The sequence below is a fragment of the Scyliorhinus torazame genome, chromosome 8, assembly GCF_047496885.1.
Source record: "Scyliorhinus torazame isolate Kashiwa2021f chromosome 8, sScyTor2.1, whole genome shotgun sequence".
NCBI classification, from domain to species: Eukaryota; Metazoa; Chordata; class Chondrichthyes; order Carcharhiniformes; family Scyliorhinidae; genus Scyliorhinus; species Scyliorhinus torazame.
This window is the reverse complement of record NC_092714.1, coordinates 34,415,757-34,434,664: the sequence shown is the minus strand read 5'-3', so window position 1 is coordinate 34,434,664 and position 18,908 is coordinate 34,415,757. Positions and strand designations below refer to the sequence as shown.

Below are 18,908 nucleotides of genomic sequence, written 5' to 3'. Positions count from 1 at the left end.
AAGCCTTGGGGTTTTCCTTGATCCAACCTGCCGAGGACTTCTCATGCCCCCTCCCAGCTCTCCTAAGCCCTTTCTTGAGCTCCTTCCTCGCTATCTTGTATCCCTCAAGTGCCCTAACTGAACCTTGTTTTCTCATCCTTGCATAAGTCCCCATCTTTCTCTTGACAAGACATTCAACCTCTTTTGTACTTTTGTAAACCATGGTTCCCTCACTCAACCATTTCCTCCCTGCCTGACAGGGACATACATATCAAGGACACACAGTATTTGCTCCTTGAACAAGCTCCACATCTCAATTGTGCCTATCCCTGACAGTTCCTGTTTCCATCTTATGCTCCCCAGTTCTTGCCTAATCTCATTGTAATTACCCTTCTCCCAGTTATAAACCTTGCCCTGCCGGATGTTCCTATCCCTCTCCATTGCTTTAGTGAAAGTCACCGAATTGTGGTCACTATCTCCAAAGTGCTCTCCCACAACCAAATCTAACACTTGGACCGGTTTATTACCCAGTACTAAATCCAATGTGGCTCTTCTCGGTCTATCCACATATATTGTGTGAGGAAGCCCTCCTGCACACAACGGATAAAAACAGCCCCATCCAAACTATTCGCATTATAGTGGTTCCAATCAATATTTGGAAAGGTAAAGTCAGCCATGACAACTACCCTGTGACTACCGCACCTATCCAAAATCTGCATTGCAATCTTTTCCTCCACATTTCTGCTATTGTTTGGGGGCCTATAGAAAACTCCTAACAAAGTGACTGCTCCTTTCCTATTTCTAACTTCAGCCCACACTACCTCAGTAAACAGATCCTCCTCGAGCTGCCTTTCTGCAGCCATTATACTATCCTTTTAACAATGCTACTCCTCCACCTCTTTTACCACCTTCCCTAATCTTACACATTTAAACCCCGGAATCTCTAACAACCATTCCTGCCCCTGTTCTATCCACGTCTCCATAATGGCCACAACATCGTAGTCCCAGGTACCAATCCATGCTTCAAACTCACCAACCTTATTACTGATGCTCCTTGCATTGAAGTAGACACACTTCAAACCACCTTCCTGCCTGCAGGTCCACTCTTGTGACCTTGGTACCTTCCTCAGTACTGCACTACCCTCAACTTCCTGAACTCCAACAACATTATCCCCTGGACTACAAATCAGTTTCCCATCCCTCTGCCAAATTAGTTTAAACCCACCCGAAGAGCTGTAGCAAATTTCCCTCCCAGGATATTGGTGCCCCTCTGGTTCAGGTGTAACCCATCCTGTTTGTATAGGTCCCACCTTTCCCAGAATGTGCTACAATTATCCAAGTAACTGGAACCCTCCTTCCTACACCATCCCTGTAGCCACCATCCCTGTAGCCAACGTGTTTAACTGCACTCTCTCCCTGTTCCTCACCTCGCTGGCACTGGCAGCAAACCAGAGATGACAACACGGTCTGTCCTGGCTCTCAGCTTCCACCCTAGCTCCCTGAATTCCTGTTTTACATCCCCGTCCCTTTTCCTACCTATGTCGTTGGTACTGATGTGTACCACGACTTGTGGCTGCTCCCCCTCCCCTTAAGGATCCTGAAAACACGATCAGAGACGTCACAGACCTTGGCACCAGGGAGGCAACACACCAACCGTGAGCCTCTAACGTTGCCACAGAGCCACCTATCTGTACCTCTAACTATAGAGTCTCCAATAACTAATGCTCTCCCCCTTCCCTTCTGAGCCACAGGGACAGACTCCGTTCCAGAGACCTGGTCACCATGGCTTACTTCTGGTAGGTCGTCCCCCTCAACAGTATCCAAAACAGTATACCTGTTATTGAGGGTAACAACCGCAGGGGATCCCTGCACTGACTGCTTCTTCCCCCTCCTTTTAAACGTCACCCAGCTACCTTCATTCTTGGGAGTAACTACATCCCTGTAGCTTCTATCTATAACCGACATTGCCTCCCGAATGATCCTCAGTTCATCCAGCTCCTTAACACAGTCTTTGAGGAGCTGGAGATGGGTGCGCTTCCTGCAAGTGAACTCAGCAGGGCCACTGACTGGGTCCCTCACCTCGAACACCCTGCAGGAGGAACATTGCATTGCCCTCTCTGCCATCCCTTCCATTTATCCACTTGACAATTACAGAGCCAAAAAAAAAGCTTCCCTGATTTTCACACTCCCCGCAGGTTAGAGGTGGTGGAAGGGTGGAGAGAGGAAAAGGAAAGAAAAGCTTACCTCACCAAATCACCACAGTCTTTTTTTTGGTGAGAGGAGGAGGATGGGTGGGAGGCACTACCTGTGTCTCCCACCTATCTGATTGTTTTAGTGGTTGCTATTTCAAGTTCTTGTTCAGTGAATAACCTGTTTACAACATGTTATTAACTTATTAATTTACAGTCACTGAATCTATATGCAAGTTAGACAATAAATTGCACACTGTGTCTGCACAAATTGGCCAAAAACCTTTCAGCATCTCAAATTTCAATTTTAATAAAAAATTACCGTCCCTTAACCAGATTTAATGGCTACAATCAATTAAATAATTGGTGCACAGGATAGAATTTTGAGATTTCAGGTCTGTTTTAAAATAAAAGCTCTTGCGTTTAAAAAAAAAAAAAAAAAAAATGAAATCCCTTGTTTCAACCTCCTACTTTAATCACTTGTTTCTACTGTATAAGCTCACTGAACCCTAGCACCGAATAGTTAAGTTTCTGTTTTTCCTATTGGGGAAATTACCTAGAGTATAAACACAGTGCCATTTACTGTATATTTGAAAGATAGAAAAAACTGACAGCAGCAATTAACATGGATCTAACATGATGGCTTCAGTTTTAATAAACCTTGTGAATGATGTGTTGCCTGAAGCACAATGCAACATGTGGCACAAGAGTGGGATAGTCAACAGTATTTTCACAATGACTGATGCAGACAACCTTGATACTTATAGGCACATTGATATGGTTAACATTGAAGGATTCTGGAAGCTGCTGATTAAGTTTAGTTATCAGATGAAATGATTAACATCAGACAAGTCCATAATGCATTATGAATGCATTAATTACTGATAGTGATATAGAGTCATAGAGCACAGAAAAGGATATTCAACCCATCGTGGCTGTGCCGATCAAAAACAAACACCTAACTATTCTAATCCATTTCCCAATCCATATCCTTGTGTGCCTTGGGGTCGCAAGTGCACATCTAAGTACTTCTTAAATGCTGTGAGGATCTCTGCCTCCACCATCCTTTTAGGCAGCGAGTTCCAAACTCCCACCACCCTCTGGGTAAAAAGGTTTTTCCTCAGAAGTATGAATGCGGCGATATCGAGGTTTATATGGGCGGGTAAAACCCCGAGAGTGAGCAGGGCACTCCTGGAACGGAGAAGGGGGCTTGGCTCTCCCGAGTTTTATTAACTATTACTGGGCGGCCAACATATTGATGGTCAGGAAGTGGTAGTGGGGGAGGGGTCGGTTTGGGAGCAGATGGAGGCAACATCCTGCAACGGTACGAGTTTGGAGGCTTTACTTTTTAAAAAATATATATTTAGTCAAATTTTTCAACAGATTTTCAACAACCCCCAAGGGATTTCCCCCTTATAAAATAACCCCCCATATGACATTTAAAAGGACCAGTAGGGAAGCCCCCCCCACTCCCCGCCCCTGGGCTGCTGCTGCTGACCTCCTCCTAACGCTCCGCGAGATAGTCTAGGAACGGTTGCCACCGCCTGAGGAACCCCTGCACAGACCCTCGCAAGGCAAACTTTATCCTCTCCAGCTTGATGAACCCTGCCATGTCATTGATCCAAGGTTCCACACTAGGGGGCTTCGCATCTTTCCATAATAGCAAAATCCTCCGCCGGGCTACCAGGGGTGCAAAGGCCAGAATACCGGCCTCTTTCGCCTCCTGCACTCCCGGCTCATCCATTACCCCAAATAATGCCAACCCCCAGCTCTGCTTGACCCGGGCTTTCACCACCTTGGACATAGTCCTTGCAAAACCCCTCCAAAACCCATCCAGTGTCGGGCATGACCAGAACATATGGACGTGATTTGCCGGGCTTCCTGAGCACCTCCCACACCTGTCCTCCACCCTAAAGAACCTACTCGACCTCTCCCCTGTCATATGCGCTCTATGAGTAACTTTGAACTGTATTAGGCTGAGCCTGGCGCAAGAGGAGGAAGAATTAACCCTACTCGGGGCATCAGCCCACAGACCCTCATCTATCTCCTCCCCAAGCTCCTCCTCCCACTTGCCCTTTAGCTCCTCCACTGAGGCCTCCTCCTCTTCCTTCAGCTCCTGGTAAATCGCCAAAACTTTGCCTTCTCCAACCCATACACCCGGAATCACCCTGTCCTGAATCCCCTGTGCCGGGAGCAGCGGGAATTCCCTCCCCTGCCGCCTCACAAACGCCCTCACTTGCATGTACCTGAAAGCGTTTCCCGGGGGTAACCCAAACTTCTCCTCCAGCGCACCAAGGCTCGCAAACGTCCCATCGATGAACAGGTCCCCCATTCTTCTAATCCCTGCCCGATGCCAGCTCCGAAACCCCCTATCCATCCTTCCCGGGACGAACCGATGATTCTCCCGAATCGGGGACCAAACCGAGGCTCCAACCTCGCCCCTGTGTCGCCTCCACTGCCCCCAGATCTTCAATGTCGCGCCACCACTGGACTCGTGGTGTAGTTTGGAGGCTTTACTGACGGCGCCTCTGCCGTTCTCGCTGGCTCGGTACTCTACAAGTCCGGCGGCAGTGGCAGCCCTAAGTGTGTGGGGGCAATGGAAGCAGCATATGAGACTGGAGTGTGGTCACCGATCTGTGACAATTACCGGTTTGTTCCGGGGGGGGCTGGATGGGGGGCTTTAAGGTATGGCAGCGGGCAGGGATTGAGAGGTTTGGGGATCTATTCATCCAGGAGGCTTTCCGACCTTGGAGACATTAGAGGAGGAGTTTGATCTGCCGGTGCAGACTCAAAGGGCCGAATGGCCTCCTTCTGCACTGTAAATTCAATGATAATCTATGATTAATCTAGGACAAAGGTTCAGCACAACATTGTGGGCTGAAGGGCCTGTTCTGTGCTGTATTTTCTATGTTCTATGGGTGGGAATGGGTTTCGGTACCTTCGAGTGCGGGCCTTTGTACGGAGGCAGGTCCCAAGCTGTCCTCCCCTCTCCCTGAGGGGACCACGGGATAAAGCACTGTCAAAAACAGGGGTTGGAGGTGGGAAGGTTTCTGAGATATACAGGGAATTGTTAGGGTGGGAAGGAGCCCCTATCAGAGAGGTGAAGAGGAAGTGGGAAGAGGAGCTAGGAGGGGAGCTGGAAACTGAACTGTGGGAGAAGCCTTAAAAAGCGTAAATTCATCCTCGTCCTGTGCTAGACTTGGCTTCATTCTGTTCAATGTAGTCCACGGGGCCCACATGATGGCTGCCCGGATGAGTAGGTTCTTTGAGGAGGTGGAGGACAGATGTGGGCGGTGTGGGGGTAGCCCGGCCAACCACGTTCATATGTTTTTGGCATGTCCGAAACTGAGGGAATTCTGGCAGGGATTTGCAGATGTTATGTCAGAAGTCCTGGAAGGTAGGGGAACTCTGAGTCCGGAATTGGCAATATTTGGGGTGTCGAAGGATCCGGGGGCAAAGTGGGGGAGGGAGGCCGATATCCTGGCCTTCTCCTCCCTGATGGCCCGGAGACGGATCTTGCTGGGATGGAGGGACTCGGAGCCCCCGAAGTCAGGAGTGTGGGTCAGCGATATGGTAGGGTTTCTCAGTCTGGAGAAAATCAAGTTCGCTCTGAGAGGATCAATACAGGGATTCGCCCGGAGTTGGCGGCCGTTCATCGATTTCTTTAACAAAAATTGAACGTCAGCAGTAAGGGGGGAAAGGGAAAAGGTGTGGGGGGAGGAAAACAGGAGGCAGGGTAATGTTAAATGAGGACAGGGAGCTTGGTATACGGATAACTGGGGACAGAACGGGAGAAGTGGGGGACGTGTTTTATTGTTTGTTGTTCCTTTAGGGGGTATTTTGTGGGTCGACCCATGCGGTTGTTTTACAAATGTCAACATGTTAAATTGTGAAAATTACAAATGCTTCAATAAAATATTTTCAAGAAACTAAAAGGTTTTTCCTCACACCCCATCTAAATCTCCTTCCCCAAACCTCTGCCCACTGGTCATTCATCCCTCGACCAAGGGGAAAGGTTTCTTCCTGTCTACTCCATCTATGGCCCTCATAATTTTATACATCTCCGTCATGCCCCCCAATCTCTTCTGCTCCAAGGAAAACAACCCAGTCTATCCAAACTCTTTTCAGAACTAAAACTCTCCAGCCCAGGCAACAGACATCTTGGTAAATCTCCTCTGCACCCTTTCCTCCTTACCCTTTCCAGTGCTATCACATCCCTCCTATAATGTGGATTTCTGAACTGCACACAATACTCTAGCTGTGGCCTAACCAACACTTTATACAGTTCCAGCATAACCTCCATGCTCTTAAACTCTATGCCATTGTTAATAAAGGCAAGTATACCATTTTTCTTCTTAACCGTTGTATCCACCTGCTCTGCTACCTTAAGGAACTGGTGTTCATGCACACCCCAAGGTCACTCTGATCCTCAGTGCTTCCCAAGATCCTGCTATTTATCATGTATTCCCTCGCCTTGTTTGCCCTGCCCATATGGATCAACTCACAACTATCCGGATTTAATTCTATTTGCCACTGATCAGCCCATCTGACCAGCCCGTCTATATCCTCCCTGTAATTGAAGGCTACCCTCCTCACTTTTTGACACCCCACCAATTTTCATATAATCCGCAAACTTGCTGATCAACCTTCCTAGATTCATAGAACATAGAAAATACAGCACAGAACAGGCCCTTCGGCCCACGATGTTGTGCCGAACCTTTGTCCTAGATTAATGTCTAAATAATTTGTATAGACCACAAACAGCAAGGGTCCCAACACTAATCCCCACAGGACCCCACTGGACACAGGCTTCCAGTCAGAAAAATACACCTTGACAATCACCCTCTGCTTCCTGCTACTCACTTAACTCTGGATCCAATTTGGAACATTTCCTTGGGTCCCACAGGCTCTTACCTTCACTATCCGTCTCCATCTGGGACCTTATCAAAAGCTTTGCTGAAGTCTAAATAGACTGCATTAAATGCAGTTCCCTCATCTACACACCTGGTCACCTCTTCGAAAAATTTAATCAAGTTGGTCCGACATGACCTCCCCTTAACAAAGCCATGCTGACTGTTCTTGATTAATCCCTGCCTCTCCAAATGTACAAAGAACAAACCAAGAAAAGTACAGTACAGGAACAGGCCCTCCAGGCCTGTGCCGACCATGCTGCCCGTCTAAACTAAAATCTTCTACACTTCCTGAGTCCGCATCCCTCTGTTCCCATCCTATTCATGTATTTGTCAAGATGTCCCTTAAATGTCACGATCGTCCCTGCTTCCACCACCTCCTCCGGCAGCGAGTTCCAGGCACCCACTACCCTCTGTGTAAAAAAAAAAACTTGCCTCGTACATCTCCTCTGAACCTTTCCCCTCGCACCTTAAACCTATCCCCCTAGTAATTGGCCCCTCTACCCTGGGAAAAAGCCTCTGACTATCCACTCTGTCTATGCCCCCATAATTTTGTAGACCTCTATCAGGTCGCCCCTTAACCTCTGTCGTTCCAGTTAGAACAAACCGAGTTTATTCAACCGCTCCTCATAGCTAATGCCCTCCATACCAGGCAACATCCTGGTAAATCTCCTCTGCACCCTCTAAAGCCTCCACATCCTTCTGGTAGTGTGGCAACCAAAATTGAACGCTATACTCCAAGTGTGGCCTAACTAAGGTTCTATACAGCTGCAACATGACTTGCCAATTCTTATACTCAATGCCCCGGCCAATGAAGGCAAGCATGCCGTATGCCTTCTTGACTACCTTCTCCACCTGTGTTGCCCCTTTTAGTGAACTGTGGACCTGTACACCTAGATCTCTCTGTCAATGCTCTTGAGGGTTCTACCATTCACTGTATATTCCCGACCTGCATTAGACCTTCCAAAATGCATTACCTCACATTTGTCCTGATTAAACTCCATCTGTCATTTCTCTGCCCACGTCTCCAAACGATCTAAATCCTGCTGTATCCTCTGACAGTCCTTATCGCTATCCGCAATTCCACTAACCTTTGTGTCGTCTGCAAACTTACTAATCGGACCAGTTACATTTTACTCCAAATCATTTATATATACTACAAACAGCAAAGGTCCCAGCACTGATCCCTGTGGAACACCACTGGTCACAGCCCTCCAATTAGAAAAGCATCCTTTCATTGCTACTCTCTGCCTTCAATGATCTAGCCAGTTCTGTATCAATCTTGCCAGCTCACCCCTGATCCTGAGTGACTTCACCTTTTGTACCAGTCTGCCATGAGGGACCTTGTCAAAGGCCTTCCTGAAGTCCATATAAACAACATCCACTGCCCTACCTGCATCAATCATCTTTGTGACCTCTTCGAAAACTCTGATCAAGTTAGTGAGACATGACCTCTCCTTCACAAAACCATGATGCCTCTCGCTAATGCGTCCATTTGCTTCCAAATGGGAGTAGATCCTGTACCGAAGAATTCTCTCCAGTAATTTCCCTACCACTGACGTAAGGCTCACCGGCCTGTAGTTACCTGGATTATCCTTGCTGCCCTACTTAAAGGAACAACATTGGTTATTCTCCAGTCCTCCAGGATATCACCTGAAGACAGTGAGGATCCAAATATTTCTGTCAAGGTCTCAGCAATTTCCTCTCTAGCCCCCTTCAGTATTCTGGGATAGATCCCATCAGGCCCTTTGGACTTATCTACCTTAATATTTTTCAAGATGCCCAACACCTCGCCTTTTGGATGTCAATGTGACCCAGGCTATCTACACACCCTTCTCCAGACTCAACATCCACCAACTCCTCTTTGGTGAATACTGATGCAAAGTATTCATTTAGTACCTCGCCCATTTCCTCTGGCTCCACACATAGATTCCCTCCCCTGTCCTTCAGTGGGCCAACCCATTCCCTGGCTACCCTCTTGCTTTTTATGTACGTGTAAAAAGCCTTATTTCCTTAACCCTATTTGCCAATGACTTTTTGTGATCCCTTTTAGCCCTCCTGACTCCTTGCTTAAGTTCCTTCCTACTTTCGTTATATTCCACACAGGCTTCGCCTGTTCCCAGCCTTCTAGCCCTGAGAAATGCCTCCTTTTTCTTTTTGACGAGGCCCACAATATCTCTGGTTATCCAAGGTTTCCGAAATTTGCCGTATTTATCCTTCTTCCGCACAGGAACATGCCGGTCCTGAATTCCTTTCAACTGACATTTGAAAGCCTCCCACATGTCAGATGTTGATTTACCCTCAAACATCCGCCCCCAATCTAGGTTCTTCAGTTCCCGCCTAATATTGTTATAATGAGCCTTTCTCCAATTTAGCACATTCACCCTAGGTCCACTCTTATCCTTGTCCACCAGCACTTTAAAAGTTACTGAATTGTGGTCACTGTTCCCAAAATGCTCCCCTACTGAAAATTCTATCACCTGGCTGGGCTCATTCCCCAATACCAGGTCCAGTACAGTCCCTTCCCTAGTTGGACTATCTATATATTGTTTTAAGAAGCCCTCCTGGATGCTCCTTACAAACTCTGCCCCGTCTAAGTCCCTAGCACTAAGTGAGTCCCAGTCAATAAGCCTCCCATCACAACAACCCTTTTCCTTTTACTCCTTTCCAAAATCTATCTACCTATCTGCTCCTCTATCTCCCGCTGGCTGTTGGGGGGCATGTAGTAAACCCCCAACATTGTGACTGCACCCTTCTTATTCCTGACCGCTACCCATATAGCCTCGGTGTCCTCCCATAGTACAGCTGTGATATTCTCCCTAACCAATAGCGCAACTCCGTCACCCCTTTTACATCCCCTCTATCCCGCCTGAAACATCTAAATCCTGGAACGTTTAGCTACCAATCCTGTCCTTCCCTCAACCAGGTCTCTGTAATGGCAACGACATCATAGTTCCAAGTACTAATCCAATTTCTAAGTTCATCTGCCTTACCGTAATACTTCTTGCATTAAAACATATGCACTTCAGGCCACCAGATCCACTGTTTTCAGCAACATCTCCCTGTCTGCTCTTCCTCAGACCCATACTGGCCCTATTCCCTAGTATCCCTCAATGTTTCCTCCACCTGACTTATTTCTCCGGTACCCAAACCCCTGCCATACTAGTTTAAACCTTCCGTGTGACACTAGCAAACCTTTAAACTAGTATGGCAGGGGGGTGGGTACGGGAGCAATAGGTCAGAAGGTGAGAGCATTGAGGGAGAACTAGGGAATAGGGACAGTGTGGCTCTGAGGCAGAGCAGACGGGGAAAAGTTGCTGAACACAGCGGGTCTGGTGGCCTGAAGTGCGTATGTTTTAATGCAAGGAGCATTACGGGTAAGGCAGATGAACTTAGAGCTTGGATTACTACTTGGAACTATGATGTTATTGCCATTACAGAGACCTGGTTGAGGGAAGGGCAGGATTGGCAGCTAAACGTTCCAGGATTTAGATGTTTCAGGCGGGATAGAGGGGGATGTAAAAGGGGAGGCGGAGTTGCGCTACTTGTTCGGGAGAATATCACAGCTATACTGCGAGAGGACACCTCAGAGGGCAGTGAGGCTATATGGGTAGAGATCAGGAATAAGAAGGGTGCAGTCACAATGTTGGGGGTATACTACAGGCCTCCCAACAGCCAGCGGGAGATAGAGGAGCAGATAGGTAGACAGATTTTGGAAAAGAGTAAAAACAACAGGGTTGTGGTGATGGGAGACTTCAACTTCCCCAATATTGACTGGGACTCACTTAGTGCCAGGAGCGTAGACGGGGCGGAGTTTGTAAGGAGCATCCAGGAGGGCTTCTTAAAACAATATGTAAACAGTCCAACTAGGGAAGGGGCAGTACTGGACCTGGTATTGGGGAATGAGCCCGGCCAGGTGGTAGATGTTTCAGTAGGGGAGCATTTCGGTAACAGTGACCACAATTCAGTAAGTTTTAAAGTACTGGTGGACAAGGATAAGAGTGGTCCGAGGATGAATGTGCTAAATTGGGGGAAGGCTAATTATAACAATATTAGGCGGGAACTGAAGAACATAGATTGGGGGCGGATGTTTGAGGGCAAATCAACATCTGACATGTGGGAGGCTTTCAAGTGTCAGTTGAAAGGAATACAGGACAGGCATGTTCCTGTGAGGAAGAAAGATAAATAAGGCAATTTTCGGGAACCTTGGATGACGAGTGATATTGTAGGCCTCGTCAAAAAGAAAAAGGAGGCATTTGTCAGGGCTAAAAGGCTGGGAACAGACGAAGCCTGTGTGGCATATAAGGAAAGTAGGAAGGAACTTAAGCAAGGAGTCAGGAGGGCTAGAAGGGGTCATGAAAAGTCATTGGCAAATAGGGTTAAGGAAAATCCCAAGGCTTTTTACACGTACATAAAAAGCAAGAGGGTAGCCAGGGAAAGGGTTGGCCCACTGAAGGATAGGCAAGGGAATCTATGTGTGGAGCCAGAGGAAATGGGCGAGGTACTAAATGAATACTTTGCATCAGTATTCACCAAAGAGAAGGAATTGGTAGATGTTGAGTCTGGAGAAGGGGGTGTAGATAGCCTGGGTCACATTGTCATCCAAAAAGACGAGGTGTTGGGTGTCTTAAAAAATATTAAGGTAGATAAGTCCCCAGGGCCTGATGGGATCTACCCCAGAATACTGAAGGAGGCTGAGGCCTTGACAGAAATCTTTGGATCCTCGCTGTCTTCAGGGGATGTCCTGGAGGACTGGAGAATAGCCAATGTTGTTCCTCTGTTTAAGAAGGGTAGCAAGGATAATCCCGGGAACTACAGGCCGGTGAGCCTTACTTCAGTGGTAGGGAAATTACTGGAGAGAATTCTTCGAGACAGGATCTACTCCCATTTGGAAGCAAATGGACGTATTAGTGAGAGGCAGCATGGTTTTGTGAAGGGGAGGTCGTGTCTCACTAACTTGATAGAGTTTTTCGAGGAGGTCACTAAGATGATTGATGCTGGTAGGGCAGTAGATGTTGTCTATATGGACTTCAGTAAGGCCTTTGACAAGGTCCCTCATGGTAGACTAGTACAAAAGGTGAAGTCACACGGGATCAGGGGTGAACTGGCAAGGTGGATACAGAACTGGCTAGGCCATAGAAGGCAGAGGGTAGCAATGGAGGGATGCTTTTCTAATTGGAGGGCTGTGACCAGTGGTGTTCCACAGGGATCAGTGCTGGGACCTTTGCTCTTTGTAGTATATATAAATGATTTGGAGGAAAATGTAACTGGTCTGATTAGTAAGTTTGCAGACGACACAAAGGTTGGTGGAATTGCGGATAGCGATGAGGACTGTCTGAGGATACAGCAGGATTTAGATTGTCTGGAGACTTGGGCGGAGAGATGGCAGATGGAGTTTAATCCGGACAAATGTGAGGTAATGCATTTTGGAAGGGCTAATGCAGGTAGGGAATATACAGTGAATGGTAGAACCCTCAAGAGTATTGAAAGTCAAAGAGATCTAGGAGTACAGGTCCACAGGTCATTGAAAGGGGCAACACAGGTGGAGAAGGTAGTCAAGAAGGCATACGGCATGCTTGCCTTTATTGGCCGGGGCATTGAGTATAAGAATTGGCAAGTCATGTTGCAGCTGTATAGAACCTTAGTTAGGCCACACTTGGAGTATAGTGTTCAATTCTGGTCGCCACACTACCAGAAGGATGTGGAGGCTTTAGAGAGGGTGCAGAAGAGATTTACCAGAATGTTGCCTGGTATGGAGGGCATAAGCTATGAGGAGCGATTGAATAAACTCGGTTTGTTCTCACTGGAACGAAGGAGGTTGAGGGGCGACCTGATAGAGGTATACAAAATTATGAGGGGCATAGACAGAGTGGATAGTCAGAGGCTTTTCCCCAGGGTAGAGGGGTCAATTACTAGGGGGCATAGGTTTAAGGTGAGAGGGGCAAGGTTTAGAGTAGATGTACGAGGCAAGTTTTTTTACGCAGAGGGTAGTGGGTGCCTGGAACTCACTACCGGAGGAGGTAGTGGATGCAGGGACGATAGGGACATTTAAGGGGCATCTTGACAAATATATGAATAGGATGGGAATAGAAGGATACGGACCCAGGAAGTGTAGAAGATTGTAGTTTAGTCGGGCAGTATGGTCGGCACGGGCTTGGAGGGCCGAAGGGCCTGTTCCTGTGCTGTACAATTCTTTGTTCTTTGTTCTCGCGGCCAGGATATTTATGCCCCTCCAGTTTAGATGCTACCCGTCCTTCTTATACAGGTCACACCTGCCCCGAAGAGCTCCCAGTGGTCCAGATAACGGAAACCCTCCCTCCTACACCACGTGTTTAGCTGCTCTATCTTCCTATTTCTAGCCTCACTGGCACGTGACACAGGGAGTAATCCCGAGATTACAACCTAGAGGTCCTGTCTTTTAACTTTCTGCCTAGCTCCCTGAACTCCTGCTGCAGGACCTCATGCCCCTTCCTGCCTAAGTCGTTAGTACCAATATGTACAACGACCTCTGCCTGTTTGCCCATCCCTTCAGGATGCCCTCTACCCGTTCGGAGACATCCTGGACCCTGGCACCAGGGAGGCAACATACCATCCTGGAGTCTCTTTCACGTCCACCGATGCGCCTATCTGTGCCCCTGACTATAGAGTCCCCTATGACTATGCTCTTCTGCGCTTTGACCCTCCCTGCTGAACACCAGAGCCAGCCATGGTGCCACTGCTCTGGCTGCTGCTGTTTTCCCCTGATAGGCTATTTCCCCCCCCCCCCCCTCCCTCCAACAGTATGTTTGAGAGGGGGACAACCACAGGGGATTCCTGCACTGATTGCCTGCCCCTTCTGGTGGTCACCCATCTTTCTGCCTGCACCTTGGGTGTGACCACGTCTCTATAACTCCTTTCTATGACTCTTTCCGCCACCTGCATGCTCCCAATTGCTGCTGCAACCGAACCACGCGGTCTGTGAGGAGCTGCCATTGGTTACACCGGCTGCAGATGTAGTCGACCGGAACGCTGGAAGCGTCACAGATCTGCCACATCTCACAGTTGGAGCACTGCACCCCGCTGAGAGACATTTAAGCACTAATTAATTAATTTAAAATAAACACTTGAATTATTGTTAGATTGAGTTACAATTAACTATATGGCCCTGACGCTAGATGATTTTTACTGTAAAATTAAATGCTAAATACAGATCTCTGCCCTCTGGTTTAGTTACTCCACTATCTAGTTAATCAATTAGATTTGTTTTGCAATATTATTATTTTTTTCAAATTTAACAGATTCTCAACCAGCCAATCAGGTCACAGCTTTATTGTGATGTCACTTCAGTTTTCCCCTCACACAATTTGAAAAGGTAATAAAAATAAAAATCACTTACCCTCCCAGGATGCTCTCTGGTTCTCTCCCTGCAGATTAACAGTTACAGGCCAGAAGAAAGAACAAAACAGTAGGGAATAAGCACCTTCTCCCACTCTGCACCGAATTACCTCACTGCACCAAATCACCAAGTTCCAATTCCCATTCTGGAAGTGTCTCACTCGGGCTGTGCCTCCTTCATCTGCGCAAAGCTGTAGATTAGTTCTGTCTCTCAGAATTGCTTCAAAAAGTTTCCCCATCACTGAAGTTAGATTGACTGGCCTATTGTTTCTCGTTTTATCCTTTCCTTCCTTTTTGAATAATGGTACCACATTGACTATCCCCCAGTCCTTCGGCACCTCACTTGTGGCCAGAGGAATTGAAAATTATTGCCTCCCCTGCAATTTCCTCCCTTGCCTCACTCAATAGCCTGGGATAGATTTAATCTGGCGCTGGATTTTTGTCTACTTTTAAGCCTGGCAGACACTCAGCACCTCCTCTGTCCATGTTAATCACTTTAATTTTATTACATTCCTTCTCTGTGATTTTCATACCCAGACTGTCCTCCTCACAAGTGAACACTGACACAAAGTATTCATTTAGAACCGTATCTACATCCTATGGCACCACACACAAATGACCACTGTGATCCTTTCCCTAGTTATCCTTTTACCCTTATTTCATAGAATTTACAGTACAGAAGGAGGCCATTCGGCTCATCGAGTCTGCACCAGCACTTGGAAAGAGCACCCTACTTAAGCCCACACCTCCACCCTATCCCCGTGACCCAGTAACCCCGTCTAACCTTTTTTGGACACGAAGGGCAATTCCGCATGGCCAATCCGCCTTACATCTTTGGACTGTGGGAGGAAACCGGAGGAAACCCACAGAGACGCTGGGAGAACGTGCAGACTCCGCACAGACAGTGACAGATGTCGGGAATCGAACCCGGGTCCCTGGTGCTGTGAAGCAACAGTGCTAACCACTGTGCTACCGTGCTGCCCTGAATATGCTTGTAAAACCACTTGGATTTTCCTTTATTTTACCTGCCAATATCCTTTCATGTTCCCTTTTTGTTCTCCGACTTTCCTTTTTAAGTTCCCTCACACATTCTATATGCCTCTAGGGCTTCTGCTGTTTTGAGCCCTCCATATCTGCCACAAGTCTCCCTTTGTCTCCTAATCCAGTGCTGCACGTCCCTCGCTGTCCAGGCTTCAATGGATTTGTTGGTCTCACCCTTTTTCTTGATTGGAACATGTTGGCCCTGTACTCTCCCTATTTCCTCCTTGAATGAATCCCACTGTTCTGTCACAGAATTACTTGCTCCCAGTCCACTCTGGACAAATCGTATCTGATACAAGAAACTCTTCCTCCACCACCCTTTTTTTAGACAGCAAGTTCCAGACTCGCACCGCCGTCTAAAAGGTTTTTCCTCGCATCCCCTCTAAACCTCCTGCCCCTTTGCTTTAAATCTATGTTCTGGAGTTTTCCTGAACTCTTGCTTACTATGCCTGTTTTAGAAAAGGTAATTGGGTTGAAACTAATTTCTTCCCAGCTAAAGAATTTTCCTTATTTATAGTGATGGGAAGGTAAAGTCGCCATAGTCGCACTGCTTTCCCCTTTGAAGGGGAGAGCTGACTGGTGGTGATTTAACCCGAGGATCATCACACCTCCGGCAAGGGGCAAGGTTTTGAAGTGGGGCCTTCATGAATAAGTGATGATGTGCACCAGCAGAAGTGCAATGTACTTGCTTTGTTTAATAAAAATGTGTTGTATCAAGTAGTGCCTCTATAAACAAAGTTCACTTCACTGAATACTTCATATATGTGAGTATTACCTAATGACTGTCATTCTCTTCTAGCCTTTTGGTACCATTCTTGTTCAATTGGCTCATTATCGAGGAGCAAAAGTAATTTCTACTGCAGACAACCTTCAAGACAAAATGTACTTGGAAGGATTGAGACCAACAGTTGGTGAGTGTTTGTGTGGCCTTCTGTGCAAACTTATTTCTCTTGTGCAAAGATTAGTATTTACAGACATTTTTATATTTCTTTAAAATAAGACTTAATTAGGACTGGAATATTCAAATGAAAAAGGACCGTGGCCGTAAATCAGTTTGTTTTTCCAGCTTTCTCGCCTCTGTTCAAGGCAATGACTTATCCTGATGTATTGTTCATGAAAGATTAATGGGTGGCGGAGTGGTTAGCCTCCTGGCATCAAGGACCTGAGTTTGATCCCAGCCCTGGGTCACTGTCGCACATTCTCCCCGTGTTTGCGTGGGTCTCACCCCCACAACCCAAAGATGTGTAGAGTAGGTGGACTGCCCATGCTTAATTGAAAAAAGAATTGGGTACTCTAAGTTTATATATTTTTTAAAAAGTTAATGAAAGGTTGATATCTCACCCAAATGGCCATCCTTCACCCGAGATAATAAATGTTGCCAAATCTCAGCTCAGCCAATCCTATCCTCCAACATCCATACAGAAGTATTTTTAAGCTGTGGTCACTAGGTAACAATTATAAGTATGGGACCATTCATGGTTTGTTTGCCTCTTTTGCTCATACAATTGATCTCAGCACCCATAAGTGTATCACTTGTATTTCTGTTCTGGATACAATTAGTAAACCTAGTATGGACCAAATACTGGACATTTTTGTTTCTTTCTTTGAAATCCATGAGGATTTGATTTGGTTTTTGCATTTCTTCTGGGTGGGTATTAGTATGGCAGGAGGGTGGGTACCAGAGCAATAGGTCAGAAGGTAAAAACATTGAGGGAGAACTAGGGAATAGGGCCAGTATGGCTCTGAGGAAGAGCAGACAGGGGGATGTTGCTGAAAACAGGGGGATGTTGCTGAAAACGGGGATGTTGCTGAAAACAGTGGGACTGGGGGCCTGAAATACATATGTTTTAATGCAAAAAATATAACCGGTAAGGCAGATGAACTTAGAGCTTGGATTAGTACTTGGAATTATGACGTTGTTGCCATTACAGAGACCTGGTTGAGGGAAGGACAGGATTGGTAGATAAACGTTCCAGGATTTGGATGTTTCAGGCGGGATAGAGTGGGAGGTAAAAGGGGTGGAGGAGTTGCGCTACTGGTTAGGGAGAATATCACAGCTGTACTGCGGGAGGACAACTCCGAGGGCAGCGAGGCTATATGGGTAGAGGTCAGGAATAAGAAGGGTGCAGTCACAATGTACAGGCCACCCAACAGCCAGCGGGAGATAAAGGAGCAGATAGACAGATTTTGGAAAGGAGTAAAAGCAACAGGGTTGTTGTGATGGGAGACTTCAACTTCCCCAATATTGACTGGGACTCACTTAGTGCTAGGGGCTTGGACGGGGCGGACTTTGTAAGGAGCATCCAGGAGGGCTTCTTAAAACAATATGTAGACAGTCCAACTAGTGAAGGGGCTGTACTGGACCTGGTATTGGGGAATGAGCCCGGCCAGGTGGTAGAAGTGTCAGTAGGGGAGCATTTTGGGAACAGTGACCACAATTCAGTAAGTTTTAAAGTGCTGGTGGACAAGGATAAGAGTGGACCCAGGGTGAATGTGCTAAATTGGGGGAAGGCTAATTAATACAATATTAGGCGGGAACTGAAGAACCTAGATTGGGGGCAGATGTTTGAGGGTAAATCAATATCTGACATGTGGGAGGCTTTCAAATGTCAGTTGAAAGGAATTCAGGACCGGCATGTTCCTGTGAGGAAGAAGGATAAATATGGCAAATTTCAGGAACGTTTGATAACTAGGGATATTGTAGGTCTCGTCAAAAAGAAAAAGGAGACATTTGTCAGGGCAAGAAGGCTGGGAACAGACGAAGCCTATGTGGAATATAAGGAAAACCTATTTTTAGAATGAACATGTGCTACTTCAGAACTCTGTGAATGAACAGTGTTGGTTTTTTTGGGCCATTGTTGTGTTATTTTTCCCTTCGTAAATGTTTGCTCACTTTCTTGCACACAGTGGATGATGTATCAGGAAGGCCTGAATTTTCTCGGGAGCTACGCCACGCTATTTCATGTATTTTAACTCAACTTCTCGCACTGCAGTCCGGAGGGCTAAAAGGGGTCACAAAAAGTCATTGGCAAATAGGGTTAAGGAAAATCCCAAGGCTTTTACTCGTAGATAAAAAGCAAGAGGGTAGCGAGGGAAAGGGTTGGCCCACTGAAAGACGGGGGACGGAATCTATGTGTGGAGCCAGAGGAAATAGGCGAGGTACTAAATGAATACTATGCATCAATATTCACCAAAGAGAAACAATTGGTGGATGTTGAGTCTGGTGAAGGGTGTGTAGATAGCCTGGGTCACATTGAGATCCAAAAAGACGAGATGTTGGGCATCTTGAAAAATATTACGGTGGATACGTCCCCAGGGCCTGATGGGATCTACCCCAGAATACTGAAGGAGGCAAGAGAGGAAATTGCTGAGGCCTTGACAGACATCTCTGGATCCTCACTGTCTTCAGGTGATG

General features: G+C 46.9%; 1 protein-coding gene across 8 annotated transcripts in view; it reads left to right on the top strand.

Annotated features, from left to right (window-relative positions):
• Positions 1 to 18,908, top strand: part of cryzl1 (crystallin, zeta (quinone reductase)-like 1) — a 119,352-nt gene that overhangs the window by 58,192 nt on the left and 42,252 nt on the right. For all 8 annotated transcript variants that reach the window (XM_072513369.1, XM_072513362.1, XM_072513368.1 and 5 more), the window contains one exon: positions 16,293 to 16,404. In XM_072513369.1, the coding sequence (XP_072369470.1) occupies positions 16,293 to 16,404 (112 nt within the window). The remainder of the gene's footprint in view (positions 1 to 16,292; positions 16,405 to 18,908) is intronic.